Raw genomic sequence first — 22,808 nt, 5'->3', positions numbered from 1 at the left:
AAAACGTATTATACCTGAATTGTCGGCTCTACAGTACACAGAGTCGACAGTTGAGAAACATGTATTGAGAAAATCAGCTTTACGCAAAGACCAGAAAGCCCTTCAAAGAAAAGTCAAGGCAGCACAATGTAAAATTATTAAATCAAACTCTAAATTTTTACCAGTCATCAGAAAGGAGAATACAGAAGGTAAAAAATGTTACGTAAAAAATGTTACAACAGAAAAAAAACAAAAAAAATAATTTGTAAATTTATTGTTATTTAAAATCAAAAATCAAGAGGCTTGAACGTAATCTCCGAGAAAAATGTAATATATCAAGATACCTACAGACAGAATTGAAAGCCAAAGATACCAAATTTCAGAAATACAAAATTTAACTAGAAGTGAATGATAATGGAAGCAAAGTTGAAGAAATTAAAATCACAAAATAAAGATTTAATCGAAAAAAATGATTACCTTCGCAATTTACTCATTGATATTTCTAACATTATATTCGGACGAAACTTCGAAGTTTGAAAAGTCATATGAGTATTTTGTTGTTAGTGATGAAGATAAGAATAGCTACGTGCTTGGTCTAAGAGAAATGCAGTGGAAAGGTTCAGAAACTGTTTTATATAATCTTCAAGAGATACTACACGACTTTATTGAAATATGTGCCGAAAAAGATATAGATGACTGAAGTGTAGTGTTTAAATTTTTAACTAACATAAAAAACACAATGTCAGACCGGGCAAGAACAATGAAAAAAAATAATCAAATCCATTTGGAAGAATACAGAACCCAAATTTGAAGTCGTGTTACAGTAGATTGGGGATAACTATCTGATGAGGGAAAGACTATTGCTTCTCGGATCAACATTTTGGTTTGTACGTTACATCTTCTTGTCAATTTTGCCGAAGTTTGTGCTGAAGCAAAATTTGAAAATTTGTACCAGGAAGAAAATCCAAAACCTGTTGAAGAAGAGACCGATTCATACATCTACAACAATGAATTTGGTACCATACGTCTGTTAAGAATGTCCAGTAAAGCACCGATCTCAGAGTTATATCAAAAACTTTGACAGCACCATTATGGAAAACAAGTCACAGATTTATGATATGAATGTCAAATTAGCAGCTATAATTGATTTTCTTAATGAAGCTAAAGATGACAGGTCAGGTGTAATAGGGGTAAAGTGTTGCCTTTCTCTGAGATTTTTCATTGATGAATCTGATAGGGTCATGCAAAACCTTTTCAAACTAGATGAATATTATTACATTTGACCAGATGTGATTTGTAATAAAATTCATACAGAAATCACTTTTTTTATAATTCTTTCTTCAGGACATCAGGGTAAAACGAGTGACGTCTTTAAACCCCCTCCCTACAGCATATGGCCAAAATGGCAATAATAATGTATATTTGAACAGCAATCTGTACAAACTAACAGTAAAAGAAAAAATATTTTCAAACCATGAGGAAGGGACAATATTTCAGAATCAAAGGACATACATTTAACCCCCAAAATCTGTTCATTTACAAAGATTATGCCACAGTAAGTAATATTACACTTAGGTCGTAGATGTCTGAACATCTTTAACCTATCATAAATGTCAGATTTATAAAGACTATTTCCAAAACTTGCTACGTACTTCATTTGACCTCAATATTTATTTATTCGAGCTTCATTGGCGAGCCTTGTGTATACGCTGGTGTACATCATCTAGGTACTACTATCCTCTTAAGTTAATTATGAAAATATTGCAAAAATAAATTTCGTTACAATTTATAGAAATCTCTTGTTTTGAAACGGCTACCGGCACCGAAAAGAAACAATTAACCTATATTTACGTACATGTTTCGAATTGGACAATTGGTCGCCAAAAACTCGTATACACAGAATTTCCCATCCCTTTCAACCGTGATTTATCGTTTTGGCAATAAATATAATTTGATTTTTTTTAAACTTTACTTTTTAAATATTTGAATACATAAATCAAATATAACAAGACAAATTTCCATCAATTATTTATCTATTTATTATTTTCACAATTAAGTAATAATGACTATGTAAAGTTGATCTTGCGTTTATGTATCTTTTATTTTTAAATTCTAATTCCAGATTATGGAAATAGACCCATTTGAAGTGGACGAGACCCACATTAAGGCACTTATTTCGCCAACCCCGATAGATTTGAGGGATGTTGGCAAAATTGGTTTGTTGGTCCAAGACCAACTAGTTGCCATTTCAGGCTCATTTGTTAAAGTAAGTATCGTAATAGATTTGATATATCTGTAATTTATAAACCACCAATTAATCTTTCGTTTTTTTAACTAACTGATACTTATTCTAAACACATGATATTTTAATACGTAGTTTATATCTTTGACGGTTTAGTAACCGCGACTACTCATTAGATCTTTACAAAGTGGATAAATACCCCACCATATTCGTTCATTTTTTTTAATTTAGTTTCCTTTGTATCGATCTGATGAACTAAATATTTTTCGATTGTTTCTATAGCACTTTTGTTGTCCTATTTATTACTGTATCGTGCGTGAGAGGATTTGATACGTTGATACAGGACAATACGTTAACAGAGGACAAGACGTTTACAGAGGACAAGACGTTGACAGGACAATATGTTGACAGAAGACAAGACGTTGATATAGGACAAGACGTTGACAGAGAACAAGACGTTGACAGAGGACAAGACGTTGACAGAGGACAAGACGTTGACAGAGAACAAGACGTTGACAGAGGACAAGACGTTGACAGAGGACAAGACGTTAACAGAGGTCAAGACGATGACAGAGAACAAGACGTTGACAGAGGACAAGACGTTGACAGAGGACAAGACGATGACAGAGGACAAGACTTTGAAAGAGGACAAGACGTTGATAAAGGACAAGACGTTGACAGAGGACAAGACGTTGACAGAGGACAAGACTTTGGCAGAGGACAAGACGATGACAGAGAACAAGACGTTGACAGGGGACAAGACGATGACAGAGGACAAGACTTTGACAGAGGACAAGACGTTGATAAAGGACAAGACGTTGACAGAGGACAAGACGATGACAGAGGACAAGACGTTGACAGAGGACAAGACTTTGGCAGAGGACAAGACGATGACAGAGAACAAGACGTTGACAGAGGACAAGACGATGACAGAGGACAAGACTTTGACAGAGGACAAGACGATGACAGAAGACAAGACGTTGACAGAGGACAAGACGTTGATAAAGGACAAGACGTTGACAGAGAACAAGACGATGACAGAGGACAAAACGTTGACAGAGGACAAGACGATGACAGAGGACAAAACGTTGACAGAGGACAAGACGTTGATAAAGGACAAGACGTTGATAAAGGACAAGACGTTGACAGAGAACAAGACGTTGACAGAGGACAAGACGTTGATAAAGGACAAGACGTTGACAGAGGACAAGACGTTGACAGAGGACAAGACGATGACAGAGGACAAGACGATGACAGAGGACAAGACGTTGACAGAGAACAAGACGTTGATAAAGGACAAGACGTTGACAGAGGACAAGACGTTGACAGAGGACAAGACGATGACAGAGAACATGGAGTTCGTCATTACTGTCTTCAGTGTGCTCGTGTGTCAGTTATTTCAATGTATAGTTGATTCCCAAATTCCAATGTTTAGGTTAAATCCCAAATTCATTTAGTTGCAATGATCTTTCGGTCAAACATTCTCATCAAAAGAAAAATCTGAACATATACCTTCGGACGTACCAGACTTTGACTTTTAAGAGAGGCTTCTTTGTAAGTCAATATTTATTACCATAGCAGGCAGTCTCCTTGGCTTTACATCCATATCATTTTCTGACTCACTTTCTGACGATACATCTTGCACCACCGGAACGTTCTGAAACAATCCCATCTCTTTGTAACTCTTGTAGTATAACAGGTAATGGACGAGTTTCGATTCTGTTCATGATCTCGAGCGAATTTGAAACGACACCTATCTTGTTATTATGTATTCTTCCACAATAAATTAGCTTCGCGAATTTCGCTTCCATTGTTGCTTTTGTTGGTCTTTGTATTTAGCGAACATGTCAGCACAGAGATTTCTTTCTTCTGTTTCTGCTGGTTGGGGTGGATTTCAATCTTCCTCCTCTTAAAAAAAACTGGAATGAAAGGGTGTGACCTGTATTTTTTGGCTAATATAGCTTCTGCTAATTTTACCTTTCTCAGTCTGCTTTCTGTCTCCCCTAATTGTTCAGCTTTTTTGTTGGCAGTTGTAATTAGACAGGTGCAGTTGTTGCATACATACACATCAATAAACGGACTTCCACTGTCCCTCTATTGTATTGGCAACACTTCAAAATGTTTTATTGTTTTGTATTAATATTTTTCCTACATATCCCTTTCTGTTTTTTCGTTAGTCATAATTTTTTCTCTCAGCGAAACCCATACCGCATAAAAACTATAAAAGGCATAAAAAATAGAATTATAATGCCATGAACAATATACAAAACAATAATAATTGAAAATAACACGTTTAATAATTTCTTGCGCCTGTATCGCTTCTCTGGATTTACCTTCATCAGGAACGCTCAAAGCCAAACATTTGAAATCCGAAGAGGTTTAGGTATAGGTATTGAAACCGTTGAAGAGCGATGTGTCAGAAATATATAGCCAAATTCATCTAAATCCAACTTGACCTGAGAGTGTAAAGTGCGTTTGCTATATTCTTTTTACCATGATTATTGTCGGACATTTTTTTATTATTTAAAAAAGTTAAACGAGAAAACGTAATACTTTCTCCTATCGTTGGATGCATTATAAAATACGAATGGCTTATAATCATGGTGCCTTTTGATAACTATTTACACCACTGGGTCGATGCCACTGCTGGTGGACGTTTCGTCCCCGAGGGTATCACCAGCCTAGTAGTCAACTTGAATATCAATAATGTGGTCATTTTTATAAATTCAAATGACCGATTTAAGTTCACATCAAATACAATTATCAAAAAAATTGTCAAAGTTACAGTAAAATGTTGAAAAATGATCAATATACCAAAATTAGGTTTGCTGTTGTATTACTTACAATTATCCTCTGAATATGGCCCATTTAAGGTAACATCTGAATAAATTATCCAAAAAGTGGTAAAATTTACTAAACAAGTATTATAATTCTATAATGAAGGTTTGGTTGGTTAAAATTTACTTTAAATACAATTGTCAATACATATTAGAAAGTATTTCGGTCAAATGACCGATTTAAGGTAACATCAAATACATTTATCAATACATATTAGACAGTTGTTTTGGTCAACTGACCAACTGAAGGTAACATCAAATACAAGTAGAAAAGCCTTAGTATTTAATGTAGATAATGTAACACCAAATCCTGTCATCGGTGTATTTATATTTTTTGTACATTTTACTGTAAATTTAACAAGGTTTTTGATAAATGTATTTGATGTAACTTCAAATCGGTCATTAGATCAAGATAATTTGCTTAGACGTACTGACATTTGTATTAGATGTAAACATAAACCAAGCATATTTTTAATGAAAATTTTACATTGTTCACTTAATTCAACCACTCTTTTAGAAATTGTACTTGTTAGTTTAAATCGGTCATTCGTTTCAGATAATTTTCTTAGATGTACTGACAATTGTATTAGATGTACTCTTGCACCAACCAGAGCTTTTTTGACAATTTTTCATCATTTTACAATTTTGACGATATACCATTAATTTTTCAAATGTTATATAGTGTTACTGGATGTGATTTTGTATCTTTTTTAGGGACCCTGGTAAAACTTCTTTCTATCAGATTTGTTTTCTTCAAATTTCCAGATTTTATTACTTCCAATATTATTGTAAAGGGGTGATTGGGAATACTAAGTGAAAGTGATAACAGAGAAAATGCTGAATGTCTTGCTTTTTGTCGTTTAGTTGGTTGTGAATATTGGAAGAAATGTTCCTCCGCCTTCTTAACGGATAGAATCAACTCTCCCCATTGTGATATGTCAGTCCCCATCCTGTAGAACGGGTTGGGTCGGGGGCTGGCATAGGCATCAATGGATGCAAAGTTGAAGGTAAGATTTATTATGAATCTCTGTCTAAATATATATTGTATCTTTTGACGTCTTTAATCATTCCCCCCGTGTTTTTTTCCCATCTGTATATTGCATATAGACACAAAAGTATATTTTTTTCTCTCAAAGTATCTTTGAAGCCACTGTTGAATTACAACAAAGATAATGCAGGTGAACGTAGGAGATCAGGCATGGTAATTTTTTTTTCCATCTTTGGTTAGCAAGTTATATTTTTATTTTTCCAGCTATGGTAAGCAAGTTATATATTTGCATTTATTGACTTAACGTGGTACAGGTGAGGTGTTACATGATCCATGTTCTTGATTTATCTTAAAGAAAGAGTAAAACAAATGAATTAACTTTAACACCCCCCCCCCCCCCCAAAAAAAAAGCAGATGAAATTGACCTTTCATTTGACATGTTTGAGTATCAATGATGAATTGTTTTATATTCATTGGAAAATTAACTGCCACGAAAAAAATTGCCAAACATGCTCAAAATGGACAAAATAGAACTGCTTGTATTTTTTAGATTAAATATCTGTTACATGTAATATAATATAAAAATTTATCCATATAATTTCTTTTTATATATTTCAGATCAACAGAATAGATGATGATGATGATTCAGTGTTTTGGGTCCAGTATTTCAAAGAAATATCCAACAACAAGTGGAGTCTAGAACAAAAACAGTTTTCTGCCATTCATACCGATTTTTCAAGAATTTTAGCACCACCAGACTTAGTATTTGAAAGCTGTTCTAGATTTTCTTATAAATTTCAAGATCTTTAGATAAACCTAAAAACAAATTAATTGTGATTTTACTTTTTTTCAAGTCTAAAAGTATAATAACTAGAAAAGTTTTGGGGAATGTTTATTTCTAAAACAGTTAGAATAACTAAATCCTATTTAATATGATCACAGCTCTTCGCATGTTTAGCCTACCTTTTTTGTTCAAATAGCGTTTCACAAATCAGAACCACTTGCCATGTGTGTTTTTATAAACTGCAAAAAGCAAAACATTGGTATTGAAAAAGAAATAAGTAAAGAGTAATCAAAGTTTTAAATAGTTGTCGAAGGTACCAGGATTATAATTTAGTTTGCCAGACGCGGGTTTCGTCTTCACAAGACTCATCATTGATGATACCTCCAGCAACTTTCCCTTCCAACAACATTTTTCGTATTGTCCTCATGATGTTTGCATTGTTTTGCTTAATGGTACAGTTAAGACAACAGTGTTTGTATTTGATAGTTCAAAGCACAATGAATACTTGAAAATACCATTTGTAATTCAGGGTTAGTACAGCCTGTCCTACCAAATATTTGTGTAGTAGCTTGTCATGACAATAGATCTTTGTATTTTACCCGATAAATTATACATAGTTTTATAAGTTTGAGTTGTATAGCTACTTTTTCAAAAAGTTTGATAAGTTTTTTTTCTGAATGATTTAAAACATTGTGGTCCCTTAGAGCTTTCCAGTTATATATGTATTTGTAGTTTTATCACTTTTACTATTATTTGATCTTTACTAAAGCTTTTCTGCATCAGGAATATATTACATAAGCTGTATTTGGCAAAACTTTTAGTAATTTTTTACCCTTAATGCTCTTCAACTTCGTACTTTCTTTGGTCTTTTGTAACATTTTTGTTTCGAGCGTCACTGGTGAATTTGTTGTTGACGAAACGCGCGTCTAGGGTACATATTGAATTTTGTTCCTGGTATCTATGATGAGTTTATTAATATACTATATATGATATTTGATGTCCATTTTGTTAATGTTGGGTACGAAATGGCTTTCTTCCATCGAAAGAATTCGGTATGATTGACTGATACTGCTGCTGGACAGAGAGATGCTGGATCATCATACATGTAGTACTACGGTTTGGGAAAATAAAAATCTGTTGTTACACATCTGCTGGTCAGTTGGAGTCTTCAGTAGAATCAAGGTATATTATGGATATATATATATATAGTACTTTCCAATACCATCTCAAGAAAGTTCTCAAACATGTTTTGGGATGATTCTTTAAATTTATATGCAGTCTTCAATTATAAATTTAAAGTACGATACACTTAATGGGTCACCTTCAGAAATTTCTGCAGATACTGAGCATTCTAATGCAAATTCATTGGTCGTTGTGTAAAACCATGTTGTTACATTGATTGATTGATTGTTGGTTGCTTAACGTCCAGTGGCAAATATTGCATGCATATTCAGGACGAGAACAAGTTAACAATAAATACAATAGGTAGGTTGATACAATAGAGGCCATCTGGGATGATGGTCGGGGAAATTTGGACTGCCACTGGAAAATGAGGGTATATTGGATAAGGACAGAAATTTTGCCTTGCAACAGGCCACCTACGGACCCCTCAAAGAGTTGTTGCAAGGGTTCTTAACGTGCAAAGAGCGTGGCACTCTCTTAACACGAGGCATCGGATTTAACGTCCCCCTTCTGACCGGACGTGACTGCGAACTTGATACATCCCGCACAGCCAAACGGACGCCACACTTCGGCAAGTTTTACTGCCGGTCGGGAGAAGACCAAGTGACCATATTTCTATACCCCAGTCACCCTTGGGGATTCATGTTGTTACATATATTGTTTCAAATAATATATCAATAAACCTAATACAGTACTGGTGATCATCTAAATAAAAAGACATAACCAAAAATATTCATTTTAATCAAATTTCATCACCAATTAATTACTGTTGCTTAGCCATTAAAGTACATTATATCCTTATAAATATATGTGGAGCACCTTAGATCACCCGAAGATTTTGGTGGGGTTCCAGTTGCTTAGTCTTTACTTTTCTATGTGGTGTTTTCTGTACAATAATTTGTCTTTATATGATTAGTCAAGCCGTTGTTATTAAAAATCAAAGTGCTGGATAGCACCTCTGGAAAGTTTGCAACTTTAGCTGTGTATTATTCCAAAAAGGTTATAGACGTGTATTATTTTAAATATATATTTCATCACAGCTTTGATGTTTTAAACTAAACCATTGTCTCCTCAGTAATCATAAAAAATCACTTTTTTTATGTTTATCATAAAAAAAATTGATATTTTTCTCATGATTGCAACCTTAATCTGTCATGACTGTAGATCTAAAATAATGAAATATACATGCAGAAAGCTCTGTTAATTTCTTTAAGTACCCATGCCATGTCAACTTCAAGGGCCTTCATATTTGTTTAAAGTAAATTAAGTTAACACGTAAGTTTTTTGTTTGTTTAAATTGTTCCACATGTTTCTGTGGGGGCCTGTTAAAGCTTTCTACATGTATATGGTACAAACATTTCTCATTATTGACGACCTTCATTGTGGCCTATAGTTATTAATACATTTTCATTATTTGAACTCTTTTGGATAGCATTGGTTCTTTGCAAAAAATACTGCATCCTTACTTATAAATAAGACAGTTACAGTAACTTAAATCAATACAACTGTAAAGAAAGTGAATTTATATTAAAGGCTTTTATCAAAAATAGGGAACATGTCCATGGGACTCAAATGATGCCCTCGCTAGCATTAACGTTATAAACTCATGAACTGTAAATGTGACACTACCAAAATTTTTACTTGATCTGAATTATGGGTTAATAAACATTGTGTATTCATTCTAATTATACAGTATTGTGCAATAAAATTGTAAGATCTTGACATTTGTTTTGTGTCAGAAACCAATATGTTATGTCAACAATTTGATCGCAATCCAAATTCAGAGCTGTATCAAGCTTGAACTTGTCCCAACTGTTCAGGGTTCGACTTCTGCGGTCGTATAAAGCTGTGCCCTGCAGAGCATCTGGTTTCATTTGTAACAAAGCACAACCCTAGAGCAGTAAAAATAAATCCACAAATTCAAACTAGATCAGTGTTTGTGGTAATGAGAATTGTGTATAAGTTTCATAACATTTGGTTAAGACAAACTATACTTAGAGAACAGAACATTTCCAGCAACTTTTCTTTTTGTAAAGTAGCATTAAACGCTAGAATGGTACAAGTTACGCAACAAAAATTCAAACTTGACTTGTGGTTATAAGCATTGCGTATCAGTTTCATACAATTTGGTTCAGGCAAACTAAAGTAAGAGAACAGAAACGATTTTGGGATATATACGGAGGTACTTATAAGTAAGGGAAGAATGTATATACTTACAGAAGAACAAGGATAAAACTCAATACGGTGGGAGCATAATGACCACATGAATAAAAGGTTTATATACGCTAGATTCATAATTTTTTTGTTGTAAGCCATTCGTTTGATATGTTATGGTAATCATTGCCTCTATGTTTGTATGACAAAGCAATTAAATTTCTATTTAAATAGGGCATGCTATGCACATGTTTGTCTGTAATCTATATAAATTTTGAGGTGAAATGCAGCCATTTAAGCCAAAGGGTACACATCATCATAATTTCATGAACCTTAATCATTTCTACAGCACTTGTCTTCATACCCTGAGCTATGTTATTCAAGAAGTAGATGCTGACCGTAGGCTGGTTGCTTTTAATATGGATGCTATATTATACGAATTTGTGATAATACACCAGAGGTGGTATGATGTAAATTATTGGAAGAAGACTGAAGAAGAATTGACGTTGGGTCAATGTTTTTCTGCTGTCAGTTTGATCCACTTGAGCATGCTGAACGAGTGAAGGCCCTTATATCCACATTGGAATGTATTTGATAAATAACGGAATTGAAAGTTTTCAAATGATTTTTGCCATTTTGGCATCAAAACATTTCGATCGATGTTTAGACAAAAACAATGCATTTTAAAAATATCCAATTTATGAAAGCCGGTACCGTATTTACCTGTACTCGTCAATTACTGAGACATTAGACATTAGACATATAATTATCGAGTATTTTATATTCTATCACCTGTGTTTTGTTACAACAAACCATTATCACTTGTCAATTATCCGACGGCTTGCACCTCATTCCCGATTTTTTCGATACTCTCGGGCTTTTACCACGTTTACGTACCTACATAGTAAACAGGTAAAAGTAGGGCGTAAAATGTTCATTCATGAAATTTTCATGAATGAAACTGACGCAATCTGGCGTAGATTTCTTCTGATTTTCTCTTCAGCGTATGGCAGATCCGCGATGTAGTTTGGAGATACTCATTTTCAAAATGAAGTTAAATTCATCTGAATCGTCGGTGAACATTCAATTCTTTTTTATTAAAGCTGTCACAAATGAGAAGTTACTCAAAATTTTAAAAGAACCTTCCAAGAATTAGAATTCAAACACTAGTACTAGTACTAAATTATCTCGGATCAGAATAAATGGCGATAATCTGTCACCATAAGTTTGAGGCCGATGGCTATGGAAAGTAGCAATAGCAAGCTATAGCAAACTTTCCAAAAAATTATCTATGAGTTGGTCTTAACGAAGTCTTTAATTTCATTGAACCAATCTGTGAATATGCTACTAGTATGATATAATATAACCTTCAACAATGGCTTAATATTTATTGTTTTAGATGTAGCTCTATGCAACAGCCACCTAAGAAAGTGCCAGTTATAAATAGACCAGCAAAACCTCGTACAAAATCATGGTCAAAAGATAATGTCGAAGGAGACATAGCAGGATCTAGACGAGACAGATCAGTGAAGACTGACTGACAAAAGTAGAGACAGATCATGGTCAAGACTGACTGACAATGGTAGAGACAGATCACAGTAAAGACTGACTGACAATGGTAGAGACAGATCACAGTGAAGACTGACTGACAATGGTAGAGACAGACCATCTTCAAGACTGACTGACAATGGTAGAGACAGATCAGTGAAGACTGACTGACAATGGTAGAGACAGATCACAGTGAAGACTGACTGACAATGGTAAAAACAGATATAAAATCACCATACTAGTAAGGGGTTATCGTAAATATAGCAAATCTACTAGGTGGTATTCATATTAAGCTTAAGACTTCATTTAGAAATAACTAAATGATGCCTATGGGCTAATAAATAAAACTACGTCAGCCAATCAGAAGACGCGTTACATCCAAAATTAAATTATATAAATAAATATATTATATTTCGTATCGAATTGTAGTTATTTTATCATGACGTTGTGATTGGTTAAACTCCATCACGTGGTGACTCCTTATGGAGCCGTATTGCTGTTAGTCCTTATATTAAAGATTTATATTTTTTAAGTAACTTATAGGTCCAATGGGCTGGATGTACAAACATTGTATCGATAAATAGTAGATTTATACTGTATATATACACAACGTCACTATAATAAACAAATCGTATTCTTATTTTGTTTATGGCGTCACAGCCACCGTCATGTCTACTGTTAATGCCTGACATTTTCTATTTCATTGTATATATTCTACAAACGCTATAATTTAGCAATGTTAATATTGTACAGAAATTGAGCCACCAAATGCTTACAACATACTCATTAATCTTGTGTTGCATCAGATGCAATTACCCAACAGAAGGCAGACATCGATAATCGAATCTTATGGTGGAGACACGCCGCTTAAATAGTTATGCTACCTGATTTTGCCAGAATATCAGGTACTGATGTAAATTTAGAAGATAAGAACTGTCATACCATTAATTATGGAACTACAATATATGGCATAACTTTATTGTAGAGTAGGGAATTTCTCATAAAGTAGCTGGAATATGGAATACCTGAAATCCTCTATTCAAATTTATATTTAGAAGAAAACGAATGTGAATTAAATAGAGGAGAACAAACATACACATGTACAATGTACCTATTAAAAAGTAAAAAAACAAAAATCCGAACTCCGAGGAAAATTCAAAAAGGAAAGTCCAAAATCAAAAGTCCAAACACATTAAACGAATGGATAACAACTGTCATATTCCTGACTTGGTACAGGCATTTTCTAATGTAGAAAATGGTGGATTGAACCTGGTTTTATAGCTAGCTAAACCTCTCACTTGTATGACAGTCGCATCAAATTCCATTACATTGTCAACGATGTATGAACAAAACAAACATACTCAAAGAGTAGGGGTACAGCAGTCAATAGTGTGTTAACATCTTAATATCACTATAAAAACAACAAATGTACTGAAGAATCTCAAAAAGGCATATATCAAATTTAACATACTCATTTTGCTTTTCTCGTACCACTTAATTTATGTATATAAAGTCTACCCGTAAAGAAAAGAAGGTTTTCATTGCTGGTGTAAAAATGCGCGTTTGAAATTCGTACAGGTAGACATAAAAATAATTTTGTCGTTCAAAGTATGAAGGCATACATACTTGCATCACTATAAAAACAACAAATGTAACGAAGAAGCACAAAAAAGCATACATCAAATTTAATATACTCATTTTGCTTTTCTTATACCACTTAATTTATCTATATAAAGTCTACCCGTAAAGGATAGAAGGTTTTCATTGCTGTTGTAAAATTCGCACATGTAGACATAAAAATAATTTTGTCGTTCAAAGTATGAAGACATACATACATGCATAGTCATGTAAAGTTGATATAACAAACAACAGACTCAACAGTAAATGTAATAATAATAGATAAATAATGTGTGGTTCAAAGTATGACGGGAAACCACATACCCTGTGCTTTACAACATGAAACAACAAAAATATTTTCCAATACCTGTGTAATTGACAAAAATTAATTGACACTTCTTGTACCTGGTGTTTAAAATATGAAATTCAACAAACAAATGGAAGTTTTTAACGACCTTGACTGGCTATACAGCCCTTGCACGGTCGGCAAATTCATGAAAAGTACAGTAACAGAGGTTGTTACATTTATTTGCTTTAAACCAGGATTGCAGAACGACAGGGAAAGATTACCACGTGATGCTATTATTAAGGATAAAACAATCGATAAATACGATTTTGTATGTTGTAGAACGACAACAATAATTTAATACTCTTGCTTGCAAGGCACTAATTATCGAGGGGTTGAGAAACTTACTGGATTTTGAATACTAGTATGTAAAAATGTGTGAATTCTTAAAATCAAAAATAGGAATCTTTTCTTTGACTAGATTATTATTATCTAAAATGAAACAGAAGAGTGATTGACAGACAATTTACTCACAGTGTTGAATCAATGAATATAAATCAAATGAAGTATATTTTATTGTCAATTAAAGACGCCCATTACAGGCAGAATAATTACAAGTTAAATTTGGTGCAAATGATTATAAAATAATTACAATTATTGTCATTATTTGAATACAATTCAATCTATGATTACAACAAGGATTTATATAGTAAGACTATATATAAAGTAAATCCTTGATTACAACGAAGAGAACAGAAAAAACACACTAATGTATATTTATAAAACGTATCACGCTTCATCTTTGACAAATACAGTGATCCTTAAAAATATTGGAAACTGAATTTAAATATTCTGTTTTTTTTCCCCTGGTGCTTTTATGATCCTACAATAAGAAGTTTTACAGATATCTAAATTATGCCTCTGTAAAATATATAAACTCACTAAGTTTCTTATAGTTGTTTTCTAACATCATTTAAATTATTAATTAAATTGCTCACTTGATAAAAATGTGACTATCTTCATTGGACATGAATATATGAATGAATGAACTGGAAAAGATTGAATGAATGTGCTTATATATTTCCCTTTCAACAAATGATTCACTAACAAAACAACGTGTCTAGTGTTCATGTAAGCAAATATGTATATCGGACGGATTGAAATGTTCTGATTATCTATCAATAATGTACTTGTAGTTTCTTAATAGTTCATTGTCAAATATAGTTCAAAAATCAAATGTATATTTGTATATAGATATTTTCTGTAGTTTTTATTTAACATGTAGGACGGGTTTTGTTCTCTCATATAATTCTAATCAATATTTGCACAACTACAACTAACTTTTTGCTAAACTAAAAGAAAAGGTAACATATACACTGATAAGGGAATTATTATGCCCCATCATAATTTTTTAAATAACGTTATTCTAAACGAAATAATATTTTAGGGGATTATTATGCCCCTCACTTTACATTCATAATCTTGAAGATAGGATGGTGGTTTTGTCACGGACGGACGGATGGATAAGTCTTTCAGTGCTATTTTACAATATTGACTAAAGAATCAACGATTAGAATAAATAAATTATTTAATAAACAAACAAAAAAAAAAACAATTAAGAAGAAAATATACATCAAATTATTCTAAACATTAAAGTTCAAATAAATAGTTCAACAGCTTCAGTAGTTTGTATATCCAGATTACTTCCCTTTGTATCGTTATGACGGTTATGGTATCGTGCACGACAGTTCCACTATAATATGTAGATATGTTGTTTGATGAATTATGTATGAATGCGTTCAATCCATATGACCACTCCTTACCACCGCAGCATTGTATCACTCTGGTGCAGGCTGGAACCTAGCAATAATATAATTGTACAAACTCTTTAGTACGATTATCAATTTAGATATGCATTTTACTTGCACGTTCATGCAACATAAACATGAACTCTATAATCTCACGTTCATCAAATGAACATATATATTCTATTAATTTACGTAGATAAATACGCACATACATTTTATATGTAGCAAAATGTGTCGTACTGTAATAAATATCATAATTTGCATGATAGTTTCACGTACATAAGGAAATTCGGAACCTTGTACACATAAATATCACGTACATTCAATTTGTACCCGTAATTAACAATCTTGTTCTTGTTCACTAGTAAAACCGCAAATATCTGAATATAAAACATGGTTTTCATATCTTTAAATCCGTTTACAAAACATTATAAATTGGACAATTTACATAATGGAAAATTGTCTGCAGAAGTCTGAAAGTTTCGGAAATTTGATAAACAAAAGTGAGACACAGAAAAGTATAAATATATGTAAGAATAAAACACTTACCTCGGAATTGATGCACTAATACAGTAGAACCATTGTAGGTTAAATTTAGCTATCAATATGAAAATGCTCTAACGAGTGTGGCATCCTTCCACACGAAAATCCCAAGCAGAAATAAAATTACAACGTGTCCAAAGAACTCATCTGACCACTGTTTAAAAATAGCCAAACCTGTCCGAAGAACTCGATTGACCACTATTTAAAAAATAGTCAACAGGTGTGTAAATAGGCTAAGCCTAATCAGTGTGCGTTTAAACACAGGTGAACCAAACTTAGGCCAAACGTACATATATACATAAAAGCGTATGTTAAAACTATGTATAAAATAAACTGTGAAAAAAGGCGTCCTGCGCAAAGACTGCAAGTGCAATTCTCTGATCATTACGACAATTTCGAAATCATTATCTATATACAAGTTTGACTGAATAAATATGTGAATTACTCTATAAAATTCATCTGGATCGTGACATCACCTCCCCAATTTAAGAAAGTATTCTTACTTTCATTTATCTCCACGATCCTATATACGACTCAAAAAATCTGCTCCAACGTTGTCCTTTCCTTTGATGGCAACAATCCTGAACCTATACGGCTGTAACAAGAGTGACCATCTCATCAATCGAGCATTTGCAATTTTAGACTTTTGCAAATATATCAAAGGTTGATGGTCTGTCTCCAATATAAACTGTTTACCATATAAATACCTTTGAATTTTGTTGATTGCCCATACAATGGCTAGGCATTCTTTCTCGATAGTGGAGTAATTTCGTTCACTAGCTTTCAGTTTTTTACTAGCGTACGATACAGGCAATCTAGTATTACCTTCATCCTGTAGCAGTATAGCGCCTACTCCGTTATCAGAAGCATCAGTTTGAAGGATAAATACCTGAGAAAAGTTCGGCAACTTTAAAACAGGAGCTTTTACTAATGCATTCTTCAAACTCGAAAATGCTTTTTAATGATTAGCTTCCCAACGTACCTGATTTGGTTGTCCCTTTTTCGTCGGATCAGTAAGTGGAATAGCTATATCTGAGAAATTGGGAACAAACTTTCTGTAAAATTCAGCCATGCCAATGAAGCTTCTGACTTGTTTCTTGGTTGTAGGCCTATGAGCATTTTTGATTACCTCAATCTTATCTGGATTTGGTGAAAGACGATCTGTTCCAACAATGTGACCTAAAACTTCAAGACTGCTATACGCTATATAACACTTTGAGGGTCTTGCTGACAAATTAGCAGATGCCAACCTCTCAAATACACTATCCAAAACCTCCATATGGTGATTGAAAGAACGTGTGTACACTATAATATCGTCAACAAAGTTATCAACGTTTTCCAACCCTTCTAAAACTTTTCTCATACAACGTACAAAAGTCGCACTACTATTGACCAGGCCAAATGGCAGAACCTTGAATTGGAACAATCCTCTAGGTGTTTGGAATACTGTTTTGGGTTTTGCAGCATCCACAAGACTAATTTGCCAATATCCCTTGGTTAAATCAATTTTAGATATAAACTGATAACCAGACAACTTTGAAAACATCTCTTCTATATTACCCATCGTTTCTGCATCGAAAATTGTAATACTATTTAAACCTCTGAAATCTATACAAAACCGATTACTCTGATCTTTCTTCTTCACAATCACAAATGGACTTGAATAAGGACTATCTGATCGCTCATTGATATCCATTTCTATCATCTTATCGACTTCCTTATTTACCGTGTCTAGCATAGCATATGGTATGGGATAAGGTTTAAATCGAACAGGATCATCAGAAGTCAACTTGATATCGTGCTGTAGTACATTTGTCCTACCTGGAATATCTGTTAACACGTGTGAGAACTTATCTAGTAAACACTGTACCTTAACTGTTTCATTTGCTTTTAAAGCTTCGTTGATATGAACATCTCGTAATGTCTCCTTAGCAACTGCAACAGGCGTTTCGATTAACTCACTTCCGTAATTGTCTACATCGTCTGTATCTTCATTTTCGAGATCTATAACTGATACTGTAGCAACAAAACTTACCTTGTGATCTGGTGCACTAACGCACACGTTAGTTTGCTCACGTTCAACATACAGTTTCAACATGTTGACATGAAACATTTTAATTTACCTCTCATATCAATTCTGTAATCAAGATCACTTATCTTTTCTACTATAGAGAATGGTCCTTTCCAATGCATCAGCAACTTATTTGCTTTAGTAGGTAGTAGCACCAATACTTTTTGACCTACCTTCATCTTTCTTGAACGTGACTTTCTGTTATATATACGTGACTGTTTACGTGAAGCTTTCTCTAAGTTTTGTTTAACCAATTCACAAGTCGATTCCAATCTTTCTCGTAAATTGATAACATACTCGTATGTGGACCTCACTTCAGGATCAGTAATTTCTCTAGTCCACACCTCTTTAAGAATTGTCATTGGACCTCTGACTGGCCAACCATATACCAATTCAAATGGGGAAAATAAAACACTCTCCTGAGGTACTTCTCTGTAGGCAAATAATGCTGGTCCTAAATACTTATCCCAATCTCGCGGACGCTCTGCACATAGTCGCTTCAACATCATCTTCATCGTACCATTAAACCTTTCAACGAGTCCGTTACACATAGGATGATACGGTGAAGTAGTAAGCTGCCGAAGAGAAATCAGTCTACTCACCTCAGACATTAAATTGGAAGTAAATTGTGCGCCCATATCTGTCAACATCTCTCTTGGAAAACCTACCCTACAAAATATATCAATCAATGCTTCCGCTACCCTTTCTGTCTCGATAGATGTTAACGCTACTCCTTCTGGATACCTTGTAGCGTAATCAACAAGAGTTAGTATATAACGATTTCCTTTATCAGTTACTGGTACTAAAGGTCCAACTATATCTACAGCTACTCTGCGAAAAGGTACATCTATGATAGGGGTTTTACCCAAAGGGGCTCTAACTTGCTTACCTTTTGGTACAGTGCGTTGGCAAATATCACAGGACTGGCAATACCGCTTGACATCGGATTCAACTCCTGGCCAGTAAAACTCTGATAATACACGATATACTGTACGTCGTGTAGCCATATGTCCAGCCATTAATGACTCGTGTGCTAATTTCATGACATCGCTTCTATAAACTTCAGGAACGACCAACTGACGGAATAACTTACCATTTTCTACTTTTGGTGACATAAATTCTCTATACACAAGTTTCTTCTTCACTATGTAATTTACTTTTGTACCATTGGTCTTCTCAAAGTTTCTGCCTTCAGCAACATACTGTCTAAGCTTCGACAAACTTGCATCAGACTGCTGTTCATTCTCAATGTCCTCTAGACTAACATCCTTAATACTTCCTGGAACTTTTAATTTCGGATATGAATTATCTCTATTCTTCGCTTGCTGTCGAGTTACTACATTTGCCGACGGAGATATATCGGGATCATAAGGCTCCCTAGCACCATCTATGTTTCCTATAATAACATCATACAATGGTTGTTCCATACACCATGCTTTTACTTCACTTTGATAATAAGGACTGTCTATAGTAATTATAGCTATAGGTACTTTAACACTCGATCCATCAGCTAATACGCATGTCTGATAATCATCTAGAAAACAATCTATACTTACAAGACTTTTCTTTATAACGACTCCATTACATCCTGTATCGCGAAGTACTGTCACAACACGGTTACCTAACTTACCTTTAGCTACAGGCATTTTGATTGGTTTCTTTTCACACTGTTCAGGTATTGTAAGACTACTAACCTGTGTAGTAATAATGCTATCAGTTAGAGTAATAACATTACCGCAAATAGGAGTTTCCTTTACCCGTGAACCACTATTCTGTACATTACCAACTTTGTTTTTTAATAATGGACAGTTCGATATCAAGTGATCTGATTTGTTGCACTTAAAGCACTTTCTATCAAATCTGTTTCCACCACCATAACCTCCTGTATGTCTATTTCTATCTCTGTCACTTTGCTTGGGCGGTTCTTGGTTCCGTGCATTGTTGGGTTTTTGAGACGGATGTGGCTTACCTTTTTGAGTCTGATTTGTAAGTGTTTGAGTCTGATTTGTAAGTGATACTATATTTACTCGCCTTGCCTCCTTAAATTGATCAGCATACCGAGTCATATCATCTATGGACTTCGGTACTCTCTCTTTCAGAAATAACATTACCTCGTTATTACATATGTGTAAAAACTGATCTCTTAACATAAGATCATAAAGTCCATCAAACGTCTTCAAAACATTAGACATATCAATCCACCTACTAAAATAACTACCCAAACGAACAGAAAACTGTTGAAACGTTTCACCAAACTCTGGACGACAAGATCTAAACTTCTGCTTAAAACCATCTTCAGTCATGTTATACCTCTTCAACAAACATGTCTTAAGAGGATCATAATCTAATGCTTGATCTGATGGTAGCAAAGCGTACACATTTAATGCATTACCTTTAAGAAGTGCACTCAAATGAGTAGCCCATATTGATTTGTCCCATTTTTGCGATATAGCATACCTTTCATAACGACGCAAATATGCATCCATATCATCAGTACCTTCCTCAAAAGGAGGTAGTTTAGGTACCTTTGAGGGGTTAACATTACCTTTTTCTTCCCTGTGTTTTTCAGTTTCAAATAAACGAGTATTATCTAGCCTTTTCAATTCCAATTCATGTTCTAATCTTACCTTTTCAACTTCCCATTCTTCCTTCTCTCTTTCAAAACGTCTATCATCGCGTTGTTTCGCCTGTTGTGACTCAATGAACCTAATTAAATCTTCATTGGCTAACCCCAATGACTCACCATACTGTCGTAACTCTTTTAGACTCTCCATGATTGATTCCTGCTAATATGACTTGCTATGTAACAATAAACTAGACCAAGGACAATGCTAAATATATCACATATCTATATCTCGTAACACTACGCTTTAGTATCACAGTTGACCATAGCCTGGTCCACAAGTGTCAATCGCAACACAAAATAAACAATAGCCTTAGTCTAAATTTACTCTAAATAACAATACCTACATTAAATCTACTGTTTGTACTTGCAGCGTGCAACAACACCGAGGCAATGTAGTATAGAAATTTTACAAATTCTGAGGTTCCAAACTATCAGGATTCTGTTGACATTACAGTTTCTGAAAAATACAATAGTAAGCTTTACTACACGTTATAAATGTATATTCAAAGTATATAAAATAAAATTAACAAATTCTTCTATAGAAAATATAAATTTAACTTCAAAATGTATAAGAAAAACACTTCAGACTTATCCCACTTCTGACACCAATTGTCACGGACGGACGGATGGATAAGTCTTTCAGTGCTATTTTACAATATTGACTAAAGAATCAACGATTAGAATAAATAAATTATTTAATAAACAAACAAAAAAAAAAAACAATTAAGAAGAAAATATACATCAAATTATTCTAAACATTAAAGTTCAAATAAATAGTTCAACAGCTTCAGTAGTTTGTATATCCAGATTACTTCCCTTTGTATCGTTATGACGGTTATGGTATCGTGCACGACAGTTCCACTATAATATGTAGATATGTTGTTTGATGAATTATGTATGAATGCGTTCAATCCATATGACCACTCCTTAACACCGCAGCATTGTATCACTCTGGTGCAGGCTGGAACCTAGCAATAATATAATTGTACAAACTCTTTAGTACGATTATCAATTTAGATATGCATTTTACTTGCACGTTCATGCAACATAAACATGAACTCTATAATCTCACGTTCATAAAATGAACATATATATTCTATTAATTTACGTAGATAAATACGCACATACATTTTATATGTAGCAAAATGTGTCATACTGTAATAAATATCATAATTTGCATGATAGTTTCACGTACATAAGGAAATTCGGAACCTTGTACACATAAATATCACGTACATTCAATTTGTACCCGTAATTAACAATCTTGTTCTTGTTCACTAGTAAAACCGCAAATATCTGAATATAAAACATGGTTTTCATATCTTTAAATCCGTTTACAAAACATTATAAATTGGACAATTTACATAATGGAAAATTGTCTGCAGAAGTCTGAAAGTTTCGGAAATTTGATAAACAAAAGTGAGACACAGAAAAGTATAAATATATGTAAGAATAAAACACTTACCTCGGAATTGATGCACTAATACAGTAGAACCATTGTAGGTTAAATTTAGCTATCAATATGAAAATGCTCTAACGAGTGTGGCATCCTTCCACACGAAAATCCCAAGCAGAAATAAAATTACAACGTGTCCAAAGAACTCATCTGACCACTGTTTAAAAATAGCCAAACCTGTCCGAAGAACTCGATTGACCACTATTTAAAAAATAGTCAACAGGTGTGTAAATAGGCTAAGCCTAATCAGTGTGCGTTTAAACACAGGTGAACCAAACTTAGGCCAAACGTACATATATACATAAAAGCGTATGTTAAAACTATGTATAAAATAAACTGTGAAAAAAGGCGTCCTGCGCAAAGACTGCAAGTGCAATTCTCTGATCATTACGACAATTTCGAAATCATTATCTATATACAAGTTTGACTGAATAAATATGTGAATTACTCTATAAAATTCATCTGGATCGTGACAGGTTTGCGAATACGTGTTTAACGATCTTGAGCCGGAGTCTTAGCTTTATCATACTCCTTTGATTGAATAGAGATATCGAGTTCTTCTTTGTCCATTTGATCTTAAAATTTTGCATTGTGACTTGTTTTCTTGAAAAACGAAGCATTGCGTTTCGTGTACTTTTCGTTATTATCAGAAACAGTTATCATAGTTCCTTTCTTCTTCACAACACT

At 33.8% G+C, this 22,808-nt stretch overlaps 2 protein-coding genes across 2 annotated transcripts; one reads left to right on the top strand and one right to left on the bottom strand.

The window, feature by feature from the left end:
* The first annotated feature begins 1,070 nt into the window (after positions 1 to 1,070).
* LOC139494119 (nipped-B-like protein B) lies at positions 1,071 to 3,635 on the top strand. The gene is made up of 3 exons (XM_071282293.1): positions 1,071 to 1,169; positions 2,102 to 2,245; positions 2,565 to 3,635. Exons 1-3 carry the CDS (start codon positions 1,071 to 1,073, stop codon positions 3,633 to 3,635), a joined length of 1,314 nt encoding a protein of 437 aa, XP_071138394.1.
* Positions 3,636 to 15,192: 11,557 nt separating this feature from the next.
* Positions 15,193 to 22,591, bottom strand: LOC139494118 (uncharacterized). Its single transcript, XM_071282292.1, has 3 exons — positions 22,131 to 22,591; positions 15,975 to 21,633; positions 15,193 to 15,477 (listed from the first exon to the last, which is right to left on the bottom strand). The coding sequence occupies exon 2, from the start codon at positions 20,811 to 20,813 to the stop codon at positions 18,060 to 18,062; it is 2,754 nt and encodes a 917-aa protein (XP_071138393.1). The 5' UTR covers positions 20,814 to 21,633; positions 22,131 to 22,591; the 3' UTR covers positions 15,193 to 15,477; positions 15,975 to 18,059.
* Positions 22,592 to 22,808: the final 217 nt, after the last annotated feature.

The sequence above is a fragment of the Mytilus edulis genome, chromosome 11 (genome assembly GCF_963676685.1).
Source record: "Mytilus edulis chromosome 11, xbMytEdul2.2, whole genome shotgun sequence".
Lineage (NCBI taxonomy): Eukaryota > Metazoa > Mollusca > Bivalvia > Mytilida > Mytilidae > Mytilus > Mytilus edulis.
The sequence above is the reverse complement of the archived record's forward strand: the minus strand, read 5'-3'. Positions and strand labels throughout refer to the sequence as shown.